Source organism: Venturia canescens, chromosome 9 (genome assembly GCF_019457755.1).
Source record: "Venturia canescens isolate UGA chromosome 9, ASM1945775v1, whole genome shotgun sequence".
Lineage (NCBI taxonomy): Eukaryota > Metazoa > Arthropoda > Insecta > Hymenoptera > Ichneumonidae > Venturia > Venturia canescens.
The window spans coordinates 11,991,961-12,019,122 of NC_057429.1; the positions used below are offsets into that span (position 1 = coordinate 11,991,961).

The 27,162-nt window shown below is 38.0% G+C and overlaps 3 protein-coding genes across 8 annotated transcripts in view; 1 reads left to right on the top strand and 2 right to left on the bottom strand.

Annotated features, from left to right (window-relative positions):
• Positions 1-728: 728 nt before the first annotated feature.
• On the bottom strand, positions 729-11,913 carry LOC122415915 (uncharacterized). The gene is made up of 5 exons (XM_043428506.1): positions 11,497-11,913; positions 3,237-11,090; positions 2,849-3,068; positions 2,322-2,524; positions 729-2,131 (listed from the first exon to the last, which is right to left on the bottom strand). The coding sequence occupies exons 2-5, from the start codon at positions 11,080-11,082 to the stop codon at positions 1,755-1,757; spliced, it is 8,646 nt and encodes a 2,881-aa protein (XP_043284441.1). The 5' UTR covers positions 11,083-11,090; positions 11,497-11,913; the 3' UTR covers positions 729-1,754.
• Positions 11,914-12,210: 297 nt separating this feature from the next.
• On the top strand, positions 12,211-13,089 carry LOC122416120 (chromosome transmission fidelity protein 8 homolog). 2 transcript variants are annotated; one of them, XR_006262069.1, is made up of 2 exons: positions 12,211-12,561; positions 12,654-12,795. XR_006262069.1 is itself a non-coding variant. In XM_043428817.1 (2 exons), exons 1-2 carry the CDS (start codon positions 12,542-12,544, stop codon positions 12,984-12,986), a joined length of 372 nt encoding a protein of 123 aa, XP_043284752.1. In that variant the 5' UTR covers positions 12,293-12,541; the 3' UTR covers positions 12,987-13,089. The 2 variants fall into 2 exon arrangements, 1 of the variants encoding a protein (XP_043284752.1); XM_043428817.1 differs by having other exon boundaries at positions 12,293-12,561; positions 12,635-13,089.
• A 4,601-nt stretch (positions 13,090-17,690) lies between these two features.
• Positions 17,691-27,162, bottom strand: part of Fife (regulating synaptic membrane exocytosis protein fife) — a 162,596-nt gene continuing 153,124 nt past the window's right edge. For all 5 annotated transcript variants that reach the window (XM_043427871.1, XM_043427874.1, XM_043427873.1 and 2 more), the window contains exon 23: positions 17,691-26,702. In XM_043427871.1, the coding sequence (XP_043283806.1) occupies positions 26,401-26,702 (302 nt within the window). In that variant the 3' untranslated portion in view covers positions 17,691-26,400. The remainder of the gene's footprint in view (positions 26,703-27,162) is intronic.

A 27,162-nucleotide genomic window follows, 5' to 3' on the forward strand; every position in this document is an offset into this window, starting at 1 on the left:
AATAATTTCACCCATGAGTATTTCGCAGTATAAACTGGCTTCCATGCAATTGAAAAACGTGAATCCCGATCTTGCAAGGAAGAACCAATCATGCTACTTTTTCTAGTTTTTTCCAAGCAAATGAAAATTGTAATACGTTCATGTTTTACTTTTTTATGATAGTAGAATTCTCGTAAATTACATTTGAAATTTATATTTGAGCTGCGTTTTTCGGAATCGTCAGATGCCGAGTAAATTTTCATAATTATCATTTCTTCAGTGAGTATGAAACAATGTTTCATATCGACTTCACTCTTCAATTTCTTACTTTACAACTTGATACAACTGAAAAAGCAGTAAAGTTGAGTTTTTTCCTAAAAATATGTCTGTAACTTTTATAAATAAACTCGTTCCTTCCAGTTATTTAAGTTGGTTTTTTAACTACCTTTAATCGACGCGAAAATGTCTGAACGACAGTCCAGTCCAGTTCACTCTATTTTTATCGTTTTTTTTTCTGTTAAAAAAAGCTTTTTTTCTAACAGAAGGACCCCGTGAAAAATTGCGGGCAAAATCAGGTGAAATCGGGTTTTTTGGGGAATTTTAGAAAATGTGATTCGTGAGGTTATATTTTTAGTATTTTCACAAAACTTCAAAAATACATACGATTGGGTTTTTTTGGGTCCTCCGTCTGAAGCTTCATAGTTCAGCCGCACGTATGATTTTGACAGGTTTGAAAAATCTTGAAACTGTTTATTAGTAGAACTTTTATTTTTATTTTATTTTTTAAGTTTTCAACAGATACAACAGCAGTTTATCCAGCCTGCTTATTATTCTTTTCTTAAATCTATCGTTCGACGACGAATTTCCCGCATAATGGTTCATAGAAAAATATTCTATTTGGCGTTGCATCACTCGCGGCAAAATTATTATCGAAGCATAGAAAAAAAGAAATAATAAAAATTGAAGTATGACAGAGTAAAAAAAAAGTCGCATTAATCCAAGTTCCTGAAATCAAATAAGTAATAAACGAAATAAAAGTAGAATTATGTGAAAAAAAAAATTCGAAGAAAATCGGAGAAATCAGTTAAACGAAAACAATAAAAGAATGTCTCTGTCATTTTTTTGTGAGTTTCTCAAGTTTATGGTCATTGCTCATTTTTCGATAATAATTTCAACAGCGAGCGAAGTATCACAAATGTTTTCAAAAAATATTGTTGAAGTTATCACAGCTCCAACTTAGTAACTTACATTTAAACAACCGACAAACCATAGAATTAAAATTAAACCGTACATAGCCAAAAGATGTAGCAAAATAGTTCTGTCGATATCTTTGTCACGAAATGTGACTATTTTAATAATGCATATACGCAGTAGTAGGCATAAAAAATCAGTATGTTTCAACCTGGCCGAATCAATATCTGCGTACAAATGAAATGAAAGAAAAGAAAAAAAAACAAATACTCTGCGACATGTTCAATTTTTGTTTCTTCTCAAAGCTTAAATACATGTCGATAAAATAATCGAAAAACTGATAAAACTGCGTAGACCATCTAGATGAAACGCAATATATATTTGAATCGTCTTTCGTGCCGTAAGAGAACGGCAGATCGACATAAAATGAGAGGATTTACAGAAGAATCTTTTGGTTTTATAACTTATGAATTAAAAATAATCGCGAGAAAATTCTTGAAATTTGAGAACTTTTAACATAAATTACCACGATAAAGTCATTTTTTCGATCGACGAATAAATGAAGATCAATTTCGTCCGTTAGCTTACGAGGGGGCCATGAAGTTCAAAGATTTCAAGCAACAAGTGCGGAAACGATTGAGAATATTTTTTCTCACAGCTTTTGTAACATTGTGTGGTAAATCGAAAGGGTCTTGAATGCACATTGGAGAATCGACTCTAAACATTTCCGCTTTTCTTGATTTTTTTATGTACCTGACGTACATGTTCATTTCTTCCGGCAAAGATTCAAGATAAAAGAAATTATGTTTATTTATTGCTGTGCCAAGCAGGGGGCACGCAACGTCATAACGGAAATCAAAATTCGCGTAGAAAGTGAAAAAACGCTCGAGCAAATGTTTCACGCTCGAGCTTCCACCCGATTCCCATTGATCGAAGTTGTAAGAAACTCCGACTTCGCAACCTGCAAAAAGACACAAAATTAATTTGGAAAAATATTCAGGCCCAAAAAAAATACATTTTTTTCAACGATTTTTCTATACCATATTTTATTGCTTATTTCTATTTTCTTGTTCACTGTCGTTCCATTAATATCATTATTTCGATCTTGGTTTGAAAAATAAGGAAGATTTTCTTTTCTATTTCGAACTCACCCGCAATGATTTTGGATTTGTTTTTCATCGATATCAAAGTTGCGATGTTTGGTAGTATCATCTCATTTTGTAAATAAAAAATGACTAGCCAATAAAGGCTATTGTGCGTGATACGCTCAGATCCTGCCAAATCGCAATACGCCAACCACAATTTTAGGACGACTATCAATTTTCGAAATGCGGGATAAACCTCGACGATCCGTCTGCAATTAAATATTTATAAACTTAAATCAGAAGACTTCCATTTGACTATTTGTATTCGATAATTCGTAGTTCTATTGGTTTATACTGAAAAAGAAATTTTGTTGAAACATCAATTTTGGTGCACGTTTCCATCAATATTTTACTGTATAAGAAAATTTGGAAGAAATGTTGAGTGTTACAACGAAGCTTCTTTACAACGAGACGAAACTCTGTTGAGGCAATCAAATATGTTGTTGAATGTATTCAACAAAACGTTCTTTTCAGCATAAATATTTGAAATTAGCGTAAATGAAAGTATAAAAATTAGCATCGGAATCACGTACTTAATGAGTTTGGTTTTCTCAACGCAGAGACCATTATCGAAAGAAATATCACACGACAATCCGGTCGGTCTGTGATAGGTACGTATGATGGGCGAGCGACAATGGGTCAAAACTTCGTGGATGTCCCAAGTTTCTGGGTTTCTGCTCAAGCATTTGTGAACGTTATTGATGAAGTACAACGTAATCGATTCCGAGGTGTCTTGTCCATCGTAAACATTGCCTGCGGACGAAACAATAAATTGAGAGTTTTATATTAAACGAAAAATTATGAAAGAATGATACGAAAGCGATCGTACGCAACACTGTAGTTAGAATAAGTATCGACGAAATAGACTGGAATGGATTTAGGAAAAAAAAGTGGAAAAATGGAAAAGATAAAAAGACTTACGACAGTCGAGAAAAACATCGATGTCACTGTCTTCAAAGTACAAGCCGCTGACTCTGGAGCCAAAGGGGTAAGCCTTGGCGCATGGGAATGTTAATCTTACGATTCTCTGAAGATCATCAATGAGATCATCTACCTTGGAGGCTTCGTCGGCCTTAATTGCATCGAGATGGCGAATCGTTCGGTCGGCCCAGTTCTCCGGTTGTCCGACTAGTTGTTGAGCAAGTTTCGGGATGTCACGCATGAAATAATATCCATCATTCGCGAGCCACTGGTGCGAGTCTACCTCGTTAACATGATGAGAGTATGAGGATCTGTAACCGTACCAAAGAACCGCGCAGCTGGGACAAAAATCGAAGAGCATTTTTCTTTCGAAATTCGGTGATTTGAGCATTATTTTCGAGTGTCTCTGACTGTTCAAGTGCCTCATGAAGCGGACTTCGGAGTGTTGGTGGACTCTGCACGCGAAGCAGGAATAGCGCTCGACCCCGTACCAATCGCATTTCAGGAAGCCTTTCATGGACTCGAAACGCGCCGAAGCGTTTAAATGCATAAGAGCGCACGCACGCACATGTCCAGTTTCCTTAATGTGATCCCTCAAATATTCGTCCTCGTTCGCGACGCTCTTATTGCATAGATAACAACGGACCGTACTGTCACTGATCTCTTCCATATATTCGTGGGCGAGCTCGAGGTCGCTGAACTGATCTGGAAAATCAGCAAATGCTTCGGCATCGTTCTCCATCACATCCAAATAATTGCAGTGATCGAGGCTCCACAAATGGGCGTAATAATCTTTCAATGTATTCGACACTCGGACACGACATACCAAACAATAAATCGTCTCGTTGTCGATTATTACGGACATTCTTAATCCTCGTTGGAGATCGGTCAGTTTGTCGTCTAAATCGTAAATATGATTGTGTTTGAAATTCAATTTTGCTATGACGTCCTTGAAATCCACTTTTTTCGTTGATCTTGAGACCTTCATCGCATTTTCCAAAAATTCTTTCAAATCTCGTTCGGATGCCGGATCGTTCTCCTGACTTTCTTCGTACCCCAGTTCGTCATCCGAATCCGACGAAGATTCACTGAATTCATTCAGCGATTGATCGAACTTTGAGGAATCCGTAAGCTCTTTCGGAGAGCCACGAGAATCGATTGTTTGATTCGATGATTCGAAATGTTCTGGTTCGATAAATTCGCTCGAGTAGCAATTATTCTCAGAGACACTTCCATTTTGTAGTCGTGAATTATTCATGGCAATGAGTTCTTCACTGACGTGTTTAGCCATGTGAGCGTGGAGATCGGTACGAGTTGCGACCTTGTGATTGCAAAAATCACAAGGTATAGTTTTCGTCGCAATCTGTCTGCTTCTATCAGCCCGGAAATTCAGCCAATCGGGCAAATCTTTGTACCTCTCGGTGTTTTCAATCTGGTTGTTTAGCCGCGACAATTCGCCGGCCATTGAGACAAGCATGGAGTTGAGCAGCGGTTGGTTCGAGTTGTCCAATCGGCCAGGAATAGAGTGGCATTTTTCCATGTCAATTTTGACGTTGCCCGAGTATCTAGGCAGCATGTTGTATCGCTGCGAAGAATCGACCAACTCGTACAGATCGTTCTCGTCCCTTTCGTCCCGACGCTCCATTTTTTTCCCAATGAAGTCGCTCAATAAAGCTTTTCCAGTGACTTTACCAGTGCTCTCGGGACTCCTATTTCGCGTGACTTTTTTAAGGCGTCTCGACTCCGGCTTCGCCTTGATCAACGAGCTCATGTGTTTTTTGTCCTTTACGTGAAGGTAAACGTTCTGGAGAGAAGATATTTCGGAATCGCAGCAGACACAACGATAGCCACCGTCTTCTCGGGTCTCAATGTTGTCACAACCGTGCCTCTTCAACGACAACTTGTGGCGCATAGAATTGATGTGCTCCTCCAAATTTTTCGTCGCTACTCCCAATTCACTGTCCGCACAAATATGGCAAAAAGACTTTTTTGCATTCTTTTTACTGACAAATATGCAAGACGCGACGACGAGCGACGAAGTCGAAGCTTCACCATTTGGAGTCGCGTTTTCCTCCGGTGCGAACGGTTTTTCCGAAGGAGTCGGCCAATCCGTAGAAAATGACTGCAACTGGTCCGAATGTCCTGGCCCAACAGCATTATCGCTCTTCCCATCGTCGGTCGATTTATCTGCGACGAGCTCGAGGGCAGGAGACCCATCGGTCTCCCCATTGATCTCACAGAGGCGGTTCATGTGCGTCTCGCTCATGACGTGGTTGTAGATTTTGTAAAACTCATTTTTCTGACGATTGCAACAGACGCAATGGTATTTGGACCCTGGTAACACCTCGATGAAGTGACATCCCAATTGTTTCATGGCGTTCCCGTGTTCCTCGCAAGAAATATGTATCGTGACGTTTTCAATGCTGGAAAAATTCTCGAAACAAACGAGGCAGTAGAACAACCGTTTTTCCATACTTTTCGTCGCTTTCTCAAGAAGATTTCTCGGCTTCTCCACTTTGTACAACGAATGCGTGCTATGAACCACCCAGTTGAGATCTTCGTCGTGGAATTCAAAACTCTCACTGGTTTTATCGAGCACCCGCTGCGTCGGAGGCGCCAATTTAATTTTAGGAAAATTTCGAGAGAACCAGTCGTTCGACTCGCTTTTAGCAACGGGCAAAATCTCATTAGATACTGACACTTTTCCGTAAGACTTTACCAAATTCTCACGCGGTGGTGGTGGCGGCGGCCAGTCGAATGAAAATGCTCCAAGTTGTTCCGCAAATGGTGACTTTTCTTTTCTACCATTCGTAACTTGGCGCGGTCCTCTGTCCCCACACACGACTTCAGGTTCTCCCATTGATTGTTGAGAGCAAAGTGCTGCCAATTCACGGACCGTTTTGGCATGTAAGTTACTCATTATATGACAGTGGAGGCCTTCTAATTCACGTTCAATAAGATTGCAGCATCTACAACGATAAATGGGAAAGTAGGTTACACCAACGAAATCATATCCGTATCGCTTGATCGAATCCGTGTGTTCTTCGCTCAAAATATGTTTTTCTCTAACTGTGGCATCGAGAAAATCAACAGAACATACGAGGCAATGGGACCTCTGATCTCCTGCGTCGTTAACAATATTTTTATCACAAATCTTGCCATATCGTTTTTTAAACCCTTTGAAAGGGCCGCTGATCACCCAATCCAAGTCTCTCCTGAAAAAATGCAGGTTTTCAGGTCTCTCATCCTGTGAAAATTCGGTTGCCTCGAGTTTAACGCTCGATCGCTCTTTTTGAAGTAGCCTGTGATCGTGAAGACGATTGACGTGTCTAGAGTTCTTTATGTGATCGTAGATTTGACCTAAAGTATCCACTCGACGATCGCAGCACGAGCATTGATACTTGGGATTCCAAGTCACCTCAATATTTCTACATGCATGTTTGTCCATTGAAAGTGCGTGCTCTTTACTGCGAATGTGAAGTTTTGCGGTTTCAAGGTCGAAAGCATCGCCGTAGTTCGGCCAAGAGCAAATGAGACAGTAGAACCATTCACCTCCCTCGTCACTGGAAAAAAAATCAGATTTTTTGACAACTTGCTTCTTGAAAAATGCGTGGGAACTGTCAATCACCCAGTTGAAATCTCTTGAGAGATAATCTAAATCTTTGACTGGTTTCCTGGACGGTGGAGAGACTTTCTGACCTGCTGACGGTTGAGAATCGTTTTTGTGGGGATTCGAAGGCGACCCAACTGATTTGCTCTCGTTATTCGAAGCCTCTTTCATCAGTGACAATTCGGTGAGTAATTCGTTCGTTTTCTCCATAATTAGCTGCTCCGAATTGCTCTCCTTGATGTTCTTCTCGTTCGTTTGATCTTCTTCAAAAACGACAGGATTATCTAGAGCCATTTCGCGTACACGTTCGACGTGTGTTTTGCTCATAGCATGACTGAACATCTTGGAATCGGTTCTTTTGCGCCGGTTGCAACACATGCAAAGATACTTGAATTTCTCAATTAATTTGATATAACAGCATCCATGCTTTCTCTTCAAGTGCGCGTGGCCTGCACTGCCAATATGATTTCTCACGCTCGCTGGGTCTGGCAAAAGGCAAATACATAAGCGACAATAGAACAATTGGCCTGCGGTGGTTTCGCACTCTTTTTCGTGTGGCCCTTTGGCCGTCTGTTTCTTGAACGACGAATGAGAACTGTCAACCACCCACATAAAATCGGTTTTGAGAAAATCCAAGTTCTCGGCTGTGCCCTCGGTGATCGGAAAGATTTTCGGAGGCTGCGACGACATGGAAGCGGTTTCAGAGACCTTCGAGGCAAAACAGTTGTTGCTTTCGTTCTCGCTCCTCGTAGCTTCTATCAGTGCTGACGAATTTACGCGCGATGAATTCGAACCTTCGCTGACCGCTTGCTCCACGGTACCGTCATTGAGGCTAACCTCGCTCGGTCTATTTATCGCATTAACGGAGATACTTTGCTCGCCATCTTTTCGCTTGAATTTCTGCAACTGTCGGACGTGTCCTGGGCTCGTTACATGACCGTAGATCTTAGCAAAGGAACCTTTCTGTCGATTGCAGCATACGCAATTATACCTGAATTTCGAGGTCAGTTCGATGCAGAAGGATCCGTATTTTTCCATCGAACCTGCGTGCATGTCACTAGAAATATGATTTTTCGCGGCATCGACGTCGAACCCATCGCCGTTGTTCGGAAATTTACAAAGGAGACAGTAAAACAATTCTCCATCCTCATTCTTTGCAAGTTTTTTTTTACACAACGAGTGCGTTCGACTTACCACCCAATTCAAATCGGTCTCGCGGAATTTCAAGTTTCCACCGAGGATCGTGGCCGCTGTTGAGTTTCCAGCATCGTTTTCTTTCATCGTATTCGGATTATTTTCTACGAATTCGACAGCTGGTTGTCGACCGTTAATCCGATTCGTTTCGTCAGACTTTTTTTTGTGACCCTCGCTCATCACGTGCGAATAGATTTTCTGAAAGTCTTTTCCTTTGGTATTGCAACAAGTGCAACGATACTTGGATTGAGCAGTCACCTCGATGTAATGACATCCGCGTTGTTCCATTGAAGTGGTGTGTTTCGAACTGGAAATGTGTGTCAATGCCGTTTGGAGCCTGGAAAAATAAGCCGGACAAATGAGACAGTAAGACTTTTTCGAACTTTTGGCCAATTCGCTCTCAAGATTTTTTCTCTTCCCTGATCCGTACAACGGATGCAAATATCCGACAACCCAGTTCAAGTCCTCATCACGAAAATCGAAATTCTTGTCTGTTTCATTTTCCGCAAAATTGGGCAACGGTCTCGGCTCGATTTTTGGCAAACTTTCGTCGTTATTGCGAGAACTCTCTCTTAACAGTGAAAGCGAATTGGCTGACAATGATTTATCGCTCGACGGAGACCGCAGGTTCGAAAATTCTTCGAAATCTTTGGAAGTCGATTGGAAAACGTCATCGTCATTGGTTCTAGTGCCATTCAATTCTCTTTCCGCATCATCAGAGATCTTCCGATCCTTGTTTCGTTGGTTAATTTTACGAAGCTTTTTGCGGTGTGAGCTGCTTGTTGAATGTCCCAAGATGACATCCCGATTTTGAATCCGCTTATCGCAACACGTGCAATGATAGTCTCCCGTTTCATTCAACACGATGAAATCGCATCCGTACCTTTTCATGGAGTTCACATGGCATTGGTCGGAAACATGCTTCCTTGCAACCTTAATGTTGCAAAAATATTCTGAACATAAGAGGCAATAGAGCGTACCTTCGTTCGCGTGAGTAAACAGCTTTCCAACGTTTACCGGGACTTCGATAATCCAATTCAAGTCTCTCTGGAGGAATTCTAAATCGCTACTTTCCTTATCAGATTTCATGGATTTCACTTCAATGGTAACCTCGTGACGCGGCGGCGAGACACCGGAATTTTGGGGTCTCGCTTCATCCGACTGATTGTCCGATGGGACGGGCGCAGATTGTCCGTTGTCTGGACCTTGGCTGAGCCGCTTGGCATGTCCGTCGCTCAGTAAATGTTCGTAGATTTCCTTAAAACCGTTTTTTCGCCGATCGCAGCACGTGCAGTGATATCCGCCGGTTTCGAGCAGCACGATCCTATCGCATCCGAGTTTTTGCATGGTTTTCGCGTGGTCTTCCCCTGTAACATGTTTTTCAGCCGTTTCCTTGTCATGAAATCCATTCGAACAAATGAGACAGTAATACAATTGGGTCTCCACGTCTATAGCCAATTTCTTGCAGAGTTTTAAAGAGAATATGCGATTGAACAATGGTTGTGAGGTTTCGAGTACCCAATCTAGAACTGGTAGCGGCGAATATGATCCAGGACTGATTTTTTGTGAATTTAGTGATAACTCAGGTTTGCTATTACCGGGGGAATCCTTGTCGGATGACTTCGAGTCTCTACGGGATGAGGTCAATTGAGCAGACATGGACGAGGAACTGTTAAAAATTCCATCGAGATCTTTGAAATTTGGTCGCATGTCATGATGATCATTCGTTTTTATTTCCTCTGATTGATTGTCTGATTGAGTGAGAATAGCTTGGGCATGCTCTAGTTGATTACATTTGACAACCCTCTTGAGGTGTCCATCGCTTATCAAATGGTGGTACATTTTTGCCAAATCATTTTTATTACTGTCGCAATACCCGCAATGATATGTTCCCGTTGGGTCCATTAAAATGGAATTGGTTCCGTATTTGCTTAAGGAACCCAAGTGGGTCTCGTCGGAAGCATGCTTTTTTGCACTCTCAATGTTCGGGAGTAGGTCACAACAGAGCAGACAATAAAATGCCTGCGTAGCTGCTTTGGTACACAATTGTGTACACTGTTTTCGGCTCAATAGTTCTCTCATCAATGGATGCGAAGTCTCAATTGTCCAGCTCGGGTCTGACACGAGATACTCAAAGTTTTTGCAATCTTTCTCCGTAGCACGGGACTCTTCCAGGTTTGACGGATCTCCGAGATCAGTTTCAGTTTCAGGGCTGATCATGGCAGAGCAATCGCTTGTGTAACTGTCCTCGTCCGAGTCCACTTGCTCAGATTGAGAAGTAACACTTGTAGAAAAATCTGGTGAAATGGAAAAGTTGCAGATCATCGGGCGATTTGAAAATGTGAGAGGTATTTTTTGGCTGCAATGGCTCGTTTGCGGAGGCTTTGTAATTCCATGAAGCATGTTCTTCTTCCCACGCTTAAGAACCTCATGACGATATAATAATTTTTTTTGAGTGTGGCAAAGTGATAATAGATGCTGATCAGCTTCACTGGGTTCCATTGTTTCATTGCATATCCGACACTCTATTTTTTTTTTCAGGGTCGGAGTAATTCCATGAATGAGCCATGTATTGCAACGAATATCCCACTGTTTTTCAAGCCGACAATCTCCAATTTTTTTTCCAAGTTCCAAATGAAGCTCATTCTCTAAGTGGCCCCAAGCATCAGTGCTATTTTTCAATACTTTGTCGCACAAGTGGCAATGATATAGGCTGTTTACACGCGTCATAAAATTTGCAACAAATCTTTGGTTTCTATCCTCGGGTACCCAATATGGTAGTACTTTATGAAATTTTAAATGATCCTGGACCTGCGTCCACTGCAATTTCTTGTTACAAAATTTGCATAACGGTTGTCTACCGTTTATGAGAAAAACACTGTTGAAAGCATTCAGTCTGGTTGTGTGTCGGCTTGATTTCAAATGCGTTTCTCTGAAAATCTTTACCTTTTTCTTTTTACACAATGGACAGACATACTTTTTCCGTGCATTATCGTAGATTATCGCGCTTGACTCGAGAACTTTTTTATCCAGTCCTTCCATTTTCTTTCCTTATTTAAACAAAAAAAAAGTTTGATTGAATTCGAGCCGTTAAACAACTCAAATAATAGAAAAAATTAACTTCACAGGTGGAACAGCGAACTTCAAAATTTAATACATCATGCATAAGAAAGGCCTCAAGAATACTCAGACATGATTTTGAGTATGGCGATGAACGAAAATTTTTGAAAATGACACTCGCAAAAATATTTCATCTTACACCCCTATAGTAGCAATTTTCAAAAGGGTGCCAAAAAGTTACCTTAATGGTATACAAATGTCCGTCAAAAAGTTATCCGAAAGTTAACAGTTAACAGTTGTCTGAAAGATAACTTTTTGACATCAGATAACTTTCGGATAACTTTTTGGCACCCTTTTGAAAATTGCTACTAGGGACATTAACAAAACCAAACTTACGATTGTCGGTGTCACTAGCCGGGTAACACTTCACTATTTTTTCAAGCTTTTATTGTTTGATCTAGATTACCCGTTTCTCGATTTCCTACGAGCTTTCATTCTAGCAAATATTCCCATTAGGATTTGTTCAACGAAAAGAATTGATTACAAATGTCCTGACTTTTTGAGATTGAATTCGGATTGTTTACGTGAACTTTTAGGTTAGTGTGCTGAATTTCTGAGACATTAGTTACGAATTACGAAGAACAAAGTACACAAAAAAAACAATCGAGACCCTCGCCGCCGCCGCTTGGCCGCTAACTTTATCTTCTATAGAGCAGCGCTTTGGAGCAGTGCGTGCTGCATGTTTCGCGGGTTTCGCGCATTTCGCACACTGACTACGATTACACGGCGCTTTTATTCGTATATACTGAGTCGTGACCGAGTCTCTTGATACAGATGGATATATTTATATATATCAATAGATATGTATTTTGTATATCTATATCATCTGTATTATCTATATTGATATAACTAAGCCGGAATAAGAGCGCCGTGTAAACGGGGTAAACGGTGTAAACATAACTCGACACCACCCTATATTAACGTTTATCTACGGAGTAAAATGCCAATATTCTGGTTAAGTTTTTTATTGTTGTTATATTAGTATATTATTTTGTAATTATTATGTTATTTAATAGCTGTTTTCTTTCTTCGATGTGGTTCAAACTCAGCTCAATTCTTTTCCGAAAGTTGTCGAATTTTCGGAATTTTCTCTCGAATCACCAAGTGTCTTCCTCTGCTGGCCGTTCATCAAACTTCATGACTGAGACCGACGCCATTGGACGCCACTAAACCCATTGTAAACTCGCAACGACGCTCGCAACAAAACATTTTCAATTTCCGAACGTTGTGGAGTTTCGGTGTTGAATTTATTTTTAATAAACAACGAAATTCGGGAAAGTCGATATATATCTTAAACAATTTCATCATTTCACTGACTTTCGTGCAATTTTTTCAGTGGTGCTGGTTCTTGAATCCGGAACTCGGAAATAAAATAAGTGAAATGATTATTCCAATTAAGAGGTTATATTTTTTTCTTTGTGTCACCATAGCCGGTTAGCGCGGAATTATCTTTTTTGTTTTATTTCGGGCTTAGAGAGGACGGTGTTTTGCAGGAGTGGGTAATAATCGAGTTACAAGGCGATCTGTCACATTCAAGCGGTAACATCGAAAACAGCAGCTTCATCGGTGATCTTCACTTTACGAAAGAAGGCACTCCTATCTTAATAATAGGAGTTCACGTGTTGTCTGGAAAAGAAACTGCACTCCCAAAACCGTTCGCGGTTTTGAAAAGAATGCGACGAAAAATAAATGGCGAAGCGATTGAGGGCAGAAACATTGAAGAGTCATTCAAAACTGAATACGTTGTCAAAGCACTTGTGAAAAAAAAACTCATTTTCAAGGGCAGACCGAAACCAATTGTTACCGGTGTTCCAATTTCTCATTGATCATTCGATAACCTACATTGTAAAAACTTTTGTATGATCGATATTTATTTTTGTATGAATTAGAATTATTCTCTTTTTTCTAATAAAATTTGAAAAAAACTTACGAAAATAGTTACTCATCTGAAATCCAAGGAAATAAAATTTCGTGCATCTTTTAAACCAATTTGTTATTTACGATAGTTCTGTAAAGACTATTATTCAAAATATACATATTGGTTTTGCTTTTATGAATAAAAATTTTGACCGATCCAAAGCGAATGAAAACAAGGCATCGCCTCTTTTGATAAACTTCATTACTATCACTGAAAGTAAAATACCTAGGAACTCTTATCAAATAGAGCGATTTCCCAGAATGGATTTTTTTAAAATAAAAAATAAAAATGATCCGTTGAGTAAAAAGGATTGAAATCGAAAACCACAATGTTGAAAAGTATTTAGCAATTTCTCTTGCTCAAAGAAGGGAGTCGTAGATTTATTTTTGAAATATAATTCGCTGATGACTGTTCAGCCCTATACTTACATGAAATAATCGTTAATATTGAAACCTACGGATCAGTCTAGTTGATCAAGGCGTTTAGCTACGAATCAGCAATATTTGCGTTATTTTTCCCATTGCTATTATATTTATAACCATAAACTGTCAAAAGCAAAAACTTTGAGTTTATTAATTTGTTTTGCTTGATTTATCATGGAATTATCAATGCTGAAGAAAAACGATTATACTTTCAGAAGAAAGAAATTTAATTCGAAACGTTTCATATGTTGATCGTGGTACGTGGTATTTCGAAAACATCCGGTAATAACGAGAATAGAAAAATATCAGACACGCACGAGTCATGTGAGTCACCTTCCAAGTTGATAAATATTTCAGCTTTTGATGTTGAATTTCAGTCAACACGCGTTCGGCACTTAGAATCAAGAGACTCGGTAGAGTCTCGGGACAAGTACATTGATTGTAGTATTCTTTTAACAATTGAAAAAATCACAACGCACCTGCGGAAATTGACTTTTTCGGAAAGACAGAAAACGCGGGATTTACTCATGGATGAATGCTGCGCACAATTTATATGCGACTTGTGCCTGCACCTGTGTTCGTATTTTTGTGTAGATTTGATTATAAAATTGTTTTCTCCATGCTGCGGCTGTGCTGATGAACCCGACCCAAAGACGTCATCAAAAGGACAGCAGAGTTCGGAAGAGGATGAAATAAAATAAGGATATTTGATGCAAATCTATAGCCGATTGAATGGTAATTAAAATGATTATTGCCTGTTCATTACTAACGATAATATTTCCGATCCCTCCATACATTTTTCACAATCTGCTGTACAAGGTACATAACGCACCCAAAAAGCGGTTACAACGAGCGAGCGAAATGACGATAGCGAATTTTTTTTCCACTTTTTTATATTATTGGTTTCAAGACACAAGTTTTCGATTTTGTCTCTCGAGTCATAGGTCGTCTTTGAAAAAATCACAAGTTCCCCATTCACTTGCGTTATTGCTTCGCTCGCTGTTTTTAGTACGGTTTGGCTCTAACGACGTGTTAGCTTACAGCTAGATGAGACGATGTCCTACCTGGGAGAGCTGTTGGGGGGAAAATCCGCCTCGAAAATTTCGAGCTATCTCGTTGGCAGTCCCAGTGGCGTGGCAAGCGAAATACGGTCTGAATCACGATGTTGAGAGAATCTGTCGGCACATTACATCTCTATACCAAAAACATTTCTATTAAAATTTCATTCTATCAGACAGATTTCTACCAAAATTCACATTTATATCCAAATAAATTCGTAACATTTTAACCGTGATCATGTTCTACCCCGAAACAACTCCACCAAATGTAAATACTCGTTTCGCAAAATAAATATAATTTTGATAGGGCAGACTTACGAAAAGCTGTTCCTTCCCATTGTCTTTAAATTTGGCACAGACTTTCTTTTTGACGATATAAGAGACCCTGTAAAAGGAATTTCGGCGCATCGCAATACTTTCCGAGATATTGAATTTCAAAAATCCATTTTTAGCATTACAGAGTACATCTATAAAACTTCAAAAAGTGAAAAAGGAACGCCGAGTATTAAAAGGTCGCGAGCTTAGTTTAAATGATTTTCTATATTTGCACTGTCAATAAAGAACGTTGAAAAAAATTTCAATCCCTGAAAAAAAACGAGATCGTTTTCTAACGTATAGCCAAGTACAGTGAAAAATTACAGTTTCGCTCGAATTCATGTACAGAATGATTCTGCAATTAATTATTATTTTGCTTTCATGGATCATAACCATACAACATTCCGCACAATACGATAAAAAAAAAAAAAAATTATAAAGAGAAGCTGAAATACGCGTCCAAATGCACGCATTGTATCATTGTATCTATTGGGATCTGACAAAATTTGTGAGACATCTGCAGTTGAATTTTCAAATTATAACCGGGGTGCATTGTTCATTAATACATATAAATTATCATTAGTGTTTTTGCGTAAAATTAAACAAAAAATGGAAGTAGTTGCGTTTACACCTCGCGAAAAATAAAAAATAAATAAAATAACAAAAAGAGAAAAAAAAAAGAAAAAAGAAGTTTCGATGACTAGAAGTTGGACCAGACCATCAGCAAATATCACTTATTGTTAAAACCAGCATTATCTATCCTGAATATTTATAACTAATGCTATTTGCATTTTTGGGATCCATGTCAGATCCCAATACGTGTGTGCTGCTAAAATTACATACAAACTTGGCGTGCATGGTTTTCAAATGGAAGCTCGGCTATAGGCTAGATTTTTTGATAAGAATTCAAGTTACACCTTGTTCTTTGATAAAATGAGAATCAAGCTACTCGGAGTAAAGCGGGCAGCAGGATTTTTACCGACTCAACAATAAGTGATAGGTCACCTTGACTTCTCGCCGAGTCACTGAGCGAGTGAATCACGTGTTACTTTTGTGACTCTGTGTATACAAAATATATATATATTTTACAGGCGAACAAAGTGAGTTCAATAGCTCGCGGTGACGAGTTACGAATCGGACGTTGTTCCGAGATGGGCCTTTCGTAGAATATTTGGAGGTTGGGAGGACAAATTGGAGGCGTATTAGACTCTCGTCGCAAAAACTGGTGTTTATATTACACATCGGATTTTCTTTTTTACATATTTTTAATCAGTTTCACATAAATATTTGTTGTACATCATTTGACCATAATATTCCACTATGGAAATAAATCATTTGCCGAGTTTCGTCAATTTTTATTTCACGATTGATACTTATATATTTTAAAACTTTGACATCCTTCACTTCGCTCTCGCAAAATTATCTCATTTTTAAATGTCATGGATAATACACAATAATATACGCGTTTACTACAAAAATCAGTCATTCTCAAGTCCTCTCGTTTATACGAATTTAAACTTTCAACGTCCCGCTCGAGGGATAACGTTTTTTTATCGATTACGTAAACTCTTCTCTCGTCTCCAAATTTCCCTCCGTATTTTCTTCATTTTATCCGACTCGTTTATACGATAAAATGATTATATTCTTACAACAGTCGCCCTTGGACCGTAGCCTCGTTCGTTTCAACTTTACAATTTTTCTCTTAGCTTCGTCTCTTCCTGTCGTTTTTTAGATTACAATTATCGTGGAATGCATCCATCGAATTACTTCTCCGACACGCGTCATTCTCGCGACTGTTTTTCTATCAGCAGATCAATGACTTTTTGTTCCGACTCTCTCGAGTCGCTTCCATCCGTAATATTCATTTTTCTCATCCTTTTTTTATCTTCTTTGAACAATGGAAAGAAAAAGTGTGGGAGAAACAAAGGCGTGAGATTTACGGAATTTCCGTACTTCGTGATGCAATAAAAATCTGAAAAAAATCAGCAACATTTGGAAAGTTATGAGCTACAATTATCAATAATAATATTGCCCAAAAGTTATTAATAAATTGTTTAAATAAATAATTTTTTAACAATTTTACGGTTAACCCTTGTTTTTTTTTTTACGAATCGAATGTGCGCATTTTTATTCTGAATGCTCTCGATTTTTTTCAAAATTTTCGTGGATTTTTGAAATTCCCTTTTTTAAATTTTTTAAGTGGCTCTATTTGTACATTTTTGATTCATTAACCTTGAGACTTTCCAAAACTGATGGTAAATATGTCTTCTGAAACATATCAAAAACTCAAATTTTTCAAAATTTTTTCAAGAAATTTCAAAAATCCATGAAAATTCGGAAAAAATTCATGAGCATTCGGAAAAATACACACATTTGGTTCGTAAAAAAAAAACAATAGGTCACCGCAAAATTATTGAATAATTGATTGTTTAAACAATTTGTTATTAACATTTGGGCAATATTATTATTGATAATTGTTGTTCATAGCTTTCCAAATGTTGTTGAATTTTTTCAGATTTTTATTGCATCACGAAGTACGGAAATTCCAATCAGATTTAATTTTTGGTCGAGCTATCCATCCAGTTATACCTTAAAACGTATATTTTCTGCGCTCCTGCAATCAGTTTACGGTCAACGATCGTTAAAAAAATTCTCAGTAGATAACCTTCTTAGTAGCAAAGCTATTGCGTGAGATGTCGAGTTTCAAATCCCAGAGCAGTTCACACGAGCAAAATTAATATGAATGGAATGCTTTTTAAAGCATTGCCAAGCAGATGTTTTCATTTTGGTTCGTAAAAAAGTTGTCAACAATTTCGCATGCAAAAAAGCGTGGGATTCATTCTGATGAAGTGACCTTGAAATTTTTTTTTTTTTTTTGATAATAGCGGTACTGAAATATTTATATATTTCAAATTATGTTAAAAATCTACTTATTCGTCGTCTCCTCTTGAATTTTCGCTCGAGTCGGTCAAGCACTTCTCAATATATTTCATCCTCGCAATTTCAGAACCGCGTGGTGGCGCCACTTTCCACGCAAAGATTTTGTAACTAGCGAAATTATGAACATTTTTTCCAATCCGAAGCTCATGAGAATTCAATTAAAGCTTATAATTTATTCAAAATTATTTCAAATAGGCATGCTTTCGAGCTTCTCAATAAGAGCAGCTGATTTCGTAAACGACTCGTTTATATTGCCAAGATTAAACAAATGACATTGGAATACAGTTTTTGAGGGCATCGGTATTTTTTCTTTCCATTGTTTTTTCATACCCGTTTTCTACTTAATATTCCTTCAAAGTACATGGATTTGAAATATAGCCTTAAGCACGCGAATAAGATATATATATTTGTTTTTTTGTTTACACGTGCGACACAACCAACATTCAACATACAAGGACATCACATTAATTTCCTTTCATAATTTGTTTGTTTTGTTTTGTTTTGTTTTTTTTTGTTTTTTTTTGTTTTTTTTTTTTATCATCATGATTTAAAATTGTTCATGAATATCGGCGCGTCGTTGAGACTCGATTTTAATAAACTAATTTCGCCTTAGCTAAGTGTATTAAGGGCTCCATTCCCCCCTGCCTTTCTTATTTCGGCAAAGTTTTTAATAACTCATGATAAAACTGTTAAGAATAATAAATAAGATAAATAGAAAAACGTTTCTTTTTTTTCAATCAAGATACAGACTTTTGAATGCGGTTTTCTCGCAAGCATATATTATTTTAAAATATTTTTATGATGAATCGATGACTGGTTCAGACGTCGTACACAATGATTAATTAAACCTACGCGTTCTATAATGGATATTACTAGAGTCTTATTAAACGTTCTGTTTCGCCAGTACGTCGCATGGGTCCCGGATAATTATTGTTTTTTTGCGTTCCTTGTGATTTTTTTTTTTTTTTTTCGTTCTCATCTGAATTTCCTGTTGTTTTCGACTCGCGCTAGTTTTCTTTTTTTTTGCGCATTCACAAACGGTTGCCCAAATTTCGTTACTGTTTCTAAATTGTGTCGTCGCGTTTGAAACTGTTTTTCGTAAATTTCGCAGGTTTGGTCTATTTTCTATATTTCATAATCTAGGAATGTTTTCTCCCTCGGAACGAAGACGACTCGTGCTTTCGAACGATTTTTAAATCGAGCCTGGCACAACCGCGTTCACTTTGAAAGTCGAGAAACGCTTATTCACACTCATCGGTCATTTTACATTTTCTTTCCTCGTTTTCACACAGTCGAACATTTGGATTTTCCTCACTTCTCTCGACCCTAAACATCTGCCATATTTTTTTTTCGCTATTCACCCATTCTTTGATTCGATCGATCGGGACTTTTCGGAGCACTTATCGATGTAGATTGTCAGACACCTAATAACAAGTACAACACAGATATGCAGGGAAGAGGCCGTTGCTTGGATTCGATTTTAATACGAATTAATTTAATCCTACTTCTTATCTTCATTACCTCACCTCTGTTGAATCTTCACCTCATTTATTCTCTCTCTATTTTCTCCATTCGCGTAAATCGCGGCTCGCGTTTGAGGACAAAAATCATCGAATTATTTCAATCGTTCGAACAATTGTAAACCTCCGATTTAAGTAATTTGTTGAAAAATCTTAAAATTCTGTTTTTCTCTCACAATTCGTTTTTGAGCTCGTTATACTCGACGAGGTCAGAGTTGCAGTTTGACGGACCCTCGGATATTCGGCTCCGATAAAAAAATGCATGAATAATAACAAAAATAACAAACTCTTTCTTTTAAATGAAAGAAAAAATTGAGAGAAAACTCATTCCCAGAACTCAACTCAAGCGCAAGCGCACAATAATCGTAAAAATGTTCGATTTACGAAAGAATAAAAGTGACGATATGACGAGAGAGATTCAGAGAAGAGACTCAATCAACGCGATTCGTACATTACGTATATGATATTTTCTTAATGTTTCTACGAAATATGAATATACATATACAATATACGATTTACAATTATTACGAATGTATATGTCATATAATATTGATAATTATATTCAATGTATACCGAGATACGAACTAATAATTATTAGTGCAAGTTGCGCTCTAATAGTTTCGATTGTCAAAGTAGATACAGTAGGTCGAAAAAGTTATTATTTTAAAATTTTGAGTCGACATACAGTCTCTAGGCCATAAACGTGTGTATTATCTTGACTCGTTTGTAGAAAATATTTATAGATTTTTCAACTACTTAGGCAAAGAGTTTGAGATTGTTGAAATATAAATAAATATATTAATTTATATTTATACGTATATTCCATCCTTATTCAAAGTACAGTTTGTGTCTCGTTTATTATTCCGCATATATATCGTGACGCTCCTTTAGCATTTTCACTCTTTTCTGACGTTTCGCTTTTATAATTGAAAACGTTTACTTTCACAACCGTCATAGCGATGAAACATTTGAATATATTCTCGAAAATGTTTAATCAGTTAGCTCTCAGTTTGTCGATAAAATTAGTAGAGGAGTGCGCAACTTAAATTGATTTATTCGTTTCGTTTTTCGGCGGCAGATACGAAAATGTTCGGCTGAAAAAGTCACATCGACGCGTGTAACGTTGTAAGAAGAAATTGTAAGCAGAAATCGTCGGCTCGTTTTAAAACGTGCTTTCATTTATTCGCAGCCAGCAACAAGAAGATGAAGCATCGGATTCACGGCAAAGCAAACGCGCTCACATTTCGTTCAGTTCAACTATGTTAAAGAGAGAATATCACCGAGCGGAGTGCAGACGCGTGTGCATATCGCTATTCACTCCTGAATTATTTATAATCCTCCACGAGACTCGAGGATTCGAAGTTGCTGTATGGAAGTACTTTTTTCGGGCGTGAAGCGACATACTTTTCAATGTTTCTATTATAGTGTATATTTGTGTATGAAAAATCTGCGGACAATGCTGGCAGGATGCCTCGCATCCATTTCGACGTGGCATTTAAAGCGCACTTTAAAGAAACGAATTCAGCGATGATTAATTCGAAAGGAAAGAATTCAGTTTCGCTTCGCTTCACACGGTAATGATTTTACGATTTTTTTTCTCCCCTGAATGACGCTCGAGACGCTTCTCGCTTGCTCCTTGTCTCTATTTTTTGTGAGGTTTTCTTTTCAATCGGAGTTCCGAAAGGCACGCGGGGGGCTTCGGAACGAAGTAACCTTGCGTGCAAGAAGAAACAAATTGAAGCTCGTTCGCGTGAAGTGTCCTCGTGGAAACCTCCGAGAAGGATTTCCTTCTAAACGTCAGAAACGACAACACTCAAAATAAACCTGCCAGATATGAGACGTCAGAAAAGCTCACAAATTGCGAATCGGAACTCGAGCTCTCCCCCCTTTCGAATCTCGTCCGCTGAATTTATTCATGAACGTTCTCGTTGAAATGCCACGAGAATTGACTCCGAGACATTTTTGAAAATTTTCTTACAAACGAAGCGTTCCACGTGAACCTTTTCATTTAAAATTGAATTCTACATTTGTTTTTTCAAATAATGCAAACCTTTCGAGTCTGCACCTTTGTCTTCACTTTCTACCGGTCTCCTCAACCTCACCTTTCTTGAAAATAGACACTAAAGAATTCATCAAAATCGAGATAGGAACGGATCGTGCCATTTTTTTTATACCGCCCACATTTATCTGACTGGTCAATGCCTCCAACGTAAAAAACCCCTTTTTTCATATTCTTTCAAATTATCCGCAGATTTATCATAATGGAGATAAAGTTCGAAATTTTCGAATCGGTTGAAGCCTCTTATACAATATTATCATTACCGAGAGGACGTCGCAGAACTTTGGATCGCTATGTCGGTTTTATTATAGTTTAAAAGGATGGCTCGTAAGGAAGAACTCGTTTTGCAAGCCCTTCGAACACGATTCCCAGGGATGAAAAACCGCTCAGATTATTTATGCGATAGCTTGGGGGATTTTGCTTCGGAACTTGAAGGTTTTATATCATTTTGAAGAATTCACGTACACGCTAGATCAAACGAAACATTTTGGCTTCCGCGATAGGCAAAAAATCAAGGACTTAGTGAAATCATCAAATAATAATGATTCGCGCTCATCGATATTCGCATTTAAGTGACGACACGCTCCGAAAACCCGATGTGTACGTACAACGTTTTTCAGCCAGAATAGGAAAATAAATTTTACATTTTAACCGAAATTCATATTTTTTTTTGAAGTGTTTCTTCAACTCGGTACTTCAATAGATTCGAGGTTTTCCCTTGCAAATATCATTGATTGCGTGATTGACTGTAAAAGTTTTGCATTTTCGAGCAGAGTCCTAAAACGAAAAACTCGAATTTTTTCGTGCGTTTCCCCGTTAATACGAGTGACATCGCAGCATGGAATTCATGATATATAGAATGAAAATGGAGGCTGCGCACTACGGTTGATGCTAGAGTAGAAAAAACTCACTTCCTTTCTTCGATTACAGAGTGCGTATTCATATATTAATATGTAGAACGTTTCATAGATCGAGGAACTTGGCTCTTCTATGTGGGACAATTTTTTTTGTGCACGATCGATTAATTGATTGCGACCTCGTTCGGAGGATTGTCCCAACGATGATTAATTTTAACACGTTATTATTATTATTATTATTATTATTATTTTATAATTATTTTACTTCCTCCACCTTGTTCTCGCTAACAATTTTCTAGGCCGTTATTACTTTTTATAGATCCGACTCACAGCTGTGAATATTCGTGAACGTAACATCGTTTGAACGATTAATTTAATTTACACGGTTTTTCGATTTTCATCCTCAAAATAATCTTCGTGTGTATAATTTAATTAACGAATAATCAAGTACGAAAAAAAGTGAAAAGAGACTTTACGAATTGAGGGAAATGATAAAAGTTGAGTAAAAGTTCGTTGAAGTTATTCGTTACTAATTTTTTCTTTTCCAGATTTTTGTTTTTTAAAACTCGACGAAATAAAGGTTTGAGCATAAACTCTCTCATCATTCTCGTGCCTTCTTGTGCTCGATCACTCGTTTCAATCTTTCTCAAGCTTCCGCCCGTTTTTATCCTCACGCCGATTATTTATTACGGTTTTGTTTTTAATTTAATCACATTTATCATTATTATCGTATTTCATCGTTAAACGTCTGTGTTTATTAATATTTATATTTAAATATAGGTATTATACGATTTATCACGTTTGGGGTTCCCCTCCCCCATCCCGAATCATGCACCTTTCCTCGTTTTATTATTTAGTTCGTATTCGCACTTTTTCGTCGAGACGAGCGCAGAGAATTTCGTTAGACCGATTATTTATTCTTCTAGAAGATTTGCTCGCACTTTATACATCGACAGCAGCTTTCGTTTTCATCAATTTCTTTCATATTTTTGCATTAAAAGACGGTTGGTAAGAACGACGGACGATGGAAAATCAGTGAATTAGGCTTTTCAAATACGTTTTTTACGTATCAAAGGAATTCTCATGGTTATCTCATCTTGACTGTAAATCATTTTTCCTCGCGTCGTCGATGTCCGGAATTTTCGTACGATTCGACGTTTCTCTCTTTCGAATACTGGAACTAAATGTCCTATTTTATAATCGATACATTTTTTTATCATATCGAAAGGATGCTCGTTAATTTAATCAATAAATGTTATTTTCAGTCTAATAAAGAGCTGCAAAAGTTGTGCGACTTTCTAGAACATCGATCATTGGTTGCTTCCATTTTCTTCTTCTCGTAACACTTAGTTTCAAAAGACTTTGCTTGTTGTTCGCTACTTGAGAATTGGCTAGCAAGCATTTATTTATTTTTACTTTCTCCGGTCCGCAATATCCCGGCTGCCTTCCGAGAGGCTCGACCAGCGAGTCTCGCCAGCAGGGATTTTGCTCAACCACCGTTATAATTATTTACTTACGAAATAGCGAGAACGTGAAAAATTTCGAATTTTCTTTCATCTTAGATCGCGCACGCATTCGATTGGTGAATTCGTTGATTGAAAAAAACGAGGCGATGCATTTGTTTTTCTATTTATGTGAAAATTGATTGTTGCTCAAAATTTATCGAGTTACGTTAACATCGAGGAAAAATAAGCGTCGAAATATTTCGAAATTCTCCACGTTTCTCCGTCGAGGATTCGAAACTGGCCAAGCCTTCGCCAGTTTCCCCATCAAAATCTCATTCCCATGGATATTGACTCGCGAGAATCGATCGAACCCAAAACTGGATCAACCAGAGATTCATTGCAGACTTTGCATTAATCGCGATATCGATCGACTTTCGTGACCTTCCTTAACATTCTCTTTCTCTATGTGCAACCGACGAATCTCAAATCCTTCAAACTCTCTTCACCCTTTCCTTCGAGCTTCGGGAAAAATAGGCCCCTTCGTACATCTCTTGATTCATCTTCAACTTATTAATAACACCATCCACGTGCGTGTTCAGTTGACCTTACCATTTCATCATCATTTATTTTATTATTCAGCGATAAAAAATATTTCTATCTTTCGTGTCCCCCCCCGCATTATTTTCAGGACTCGATGATTGCCTTTGAAAATCGATCATTTCGTCGTTTCCTCCGGTCGATCGAGTCCCTTTTCAATTTTCACATATGTTTTTTTCTTTCCTTCAACCAGGCCTGTCCAGGTACACATTTATTGCTAATAGAATCATTCCGCTATGAAGTTGCTTCGTATTGCTTCATTTTTTCATTAGTTTTTTATTCGTTTAAAAGCTGTACTTTTAATGCGACCTTACTCAATATTCGTTTACAATTTTCTTCGAAACTGTTACTCCCCATCGGGACGGCGTGTCGGACGATAAATTACAGGGCTTGTTTTAACATTTCCTACAAAAATACATCATTGCTCTGTTGTACGAATGCCGTCTCTTTAGTCGTCCAAATACGTTTTTCTTTTCGACCGTTTTTCCGTACGTCTGGAAGGAACGCGATTCCGTATTCTCTTGCACCTTGGCATATTTTCTTTTTATTTATTTATTTGTAGATTTTTATTATTTTCACTGAAACACCATTATATTCACACCGTTTCTGCTATTATTCGATTCGTTTTTCCTCCTCACCGTCCCGAGATCATCGGATGAGTTGATTTTTTTTTTTTTTTTCAATGCTCTCCCTTCCTCCGCACGATCGATCGAAATAATTTTGGAGAATCTCCATCGTTGCATCGTTCAGTAAATTGTTCTATGAAAGATATTCCGTTTCGTCGGAATTAGTATTATTCGTAATATTCGTTACATTATCATTATGATTATTATTAGTAATATTTAGTATTATTATTATTATTATTATGACTATTATTATTATTGTGAATTTAATTCTCTATTCGTAATTCTGTCAGTGCCTCGCCAACGTATCATCATGAAATTAATGAGAAATCCTCGAAGTATTTTCTACTCGTATACGATTGGAGTCACGTTGTTATAATTGATTGTCAGTTGTCAGTTTTTAGATGAAAACTCAGTTTTGGTGGATGTATATTTAGGTCGACTGGTACGTGAGCGTAAACGGACCAATCGAATCGCGATCGTCCATTAAGAACAACTGGAATTCATTGAAAATCGATTTTTCTATAATTATCTAAATTCGATTGGATAATTCAGGAGTTACGATTCCGTTTAGTGACTATTTTGGGAAGTTTCGCTGTTTTTGATTGTCGGATAGAGGCATTTTTAGATGGTACTATTTTTCTATCGTAGATGACCTACTTATTCGTCGACGGTTCTATATTGAAGTTCTTTTTTTTTTACTGTAACGATGCAACGTACTTTCGATCGGAGGTTCGAAGGTTCGGAAGTTTCAGGCCCACGCGGCTCGGGATGTTATTTGCACTCGTAGCTACATATTTTTCTTGATCAACTTTCAGTTCCTTGGCAATTGGCTCGAACGATTTGAAAATTAATGTAAAATTGGTGTTTTACTCGGATGATGTTCTCATGCCGGTGCTCAATTGGATAAAGACTTTTGACGTCTTCGACTCGAAGAATGATGTGGAAATCAGTTTCAAAGAATCACCGGATTCAGCTGATGTGAAAAATGTATCGTTGTCCAGATATTAAATTTTTGTACAAATCGAGTTTGGCAATGAATTTTTCTAAAGTGAATTCAAGAGGTTGTTTTAAGCACGAATAATATCAAAATTAAATGGGGCCGGTCCCCGAAAAAGACGCGTTGAGTTGAAAGAGTTCAAACAAATCACTAACAACTGGAAGGATAACCCGATAAAACTTGAAGCTTCGAAGTGTTCTCAGTACACTTTGTTATTGGCTTGTATCTCCATTTCGTTTAATATTAGTTAATGAGGAACATCGAATTTTGAAAGAATAGTAAATACATCGATAGGATAATAAAACAGTGGCGATTCAAAGTCAATTGATCGATAAAATAGCAATGGTGGATTGTCAACTTCTTCACGTTCTGATAAGTGTCATATCAAGAGATTATTTTGACGACGGACTCGCCTTCGTCCTTGAGCAAAAGGCTCAAGCGAAGGTCAAGTTCGCCGGCTTCGAGGGCCCATTTTTCCCTCAACCATCATGGTGAATCAGCGTTTTGAGTGCCGAGCGTATGGATGGGGAAGAGCGGATACCAACCGACGGTCAATTTCGTTAGGGGCAATAACTCGAGATCAACCTCTGCCCCGCCGAGGCCTTGATTGCTTTCGAAGCCTTGTTTCTTTTCCCAAAGCATGACCAACAAATTACGGCCGAGCGCGTCGCAGCTTCCATATTTCAAGGTCTGACGGTACTGAGGCGTTCGCGAATGCTTTACGACGCGTGTCTTCCGCTTGTGCAACCAACGCTCACCGTCTCGAAGGTAAGTCTTCACGTAGGTATCTGGATAACAAACGAATTCGTTAACATTCGTGATGGGGGGAAATAACGAAAATCTGGACACGTGAGAAACGAATGCGGAGCTCGAAAGTTGTGGCAAGTTTATCGATTCAATGTTTCATTTCGTGTTCAAGGTCATGCACGAAAGGTTGATGGGCGACGGCTACGTGATTTTTGCAGCAACTATATTTTTCGAAAATTTCAAAAGACGAAACTTGCTTGAAAACAATAATTTTATTATTTTAGAAATATAATTGATAAAGAACCAACATTTTTATACAATTTTATTATTAAAAAAACGTTTCAAGAGTTCATTTTGACTATAGCGTGCTGGTGCAGCAGCTGCCGCTGCTGTTGATGTCAGGCTGTCAGTTTTGTTTACAAATTTTATAGTTTATGAAGTGAGCTTACTGTCCAAAGCAGTATTGCAGTTGAGGAAAATTGAAAAATGAACGATCAAAAA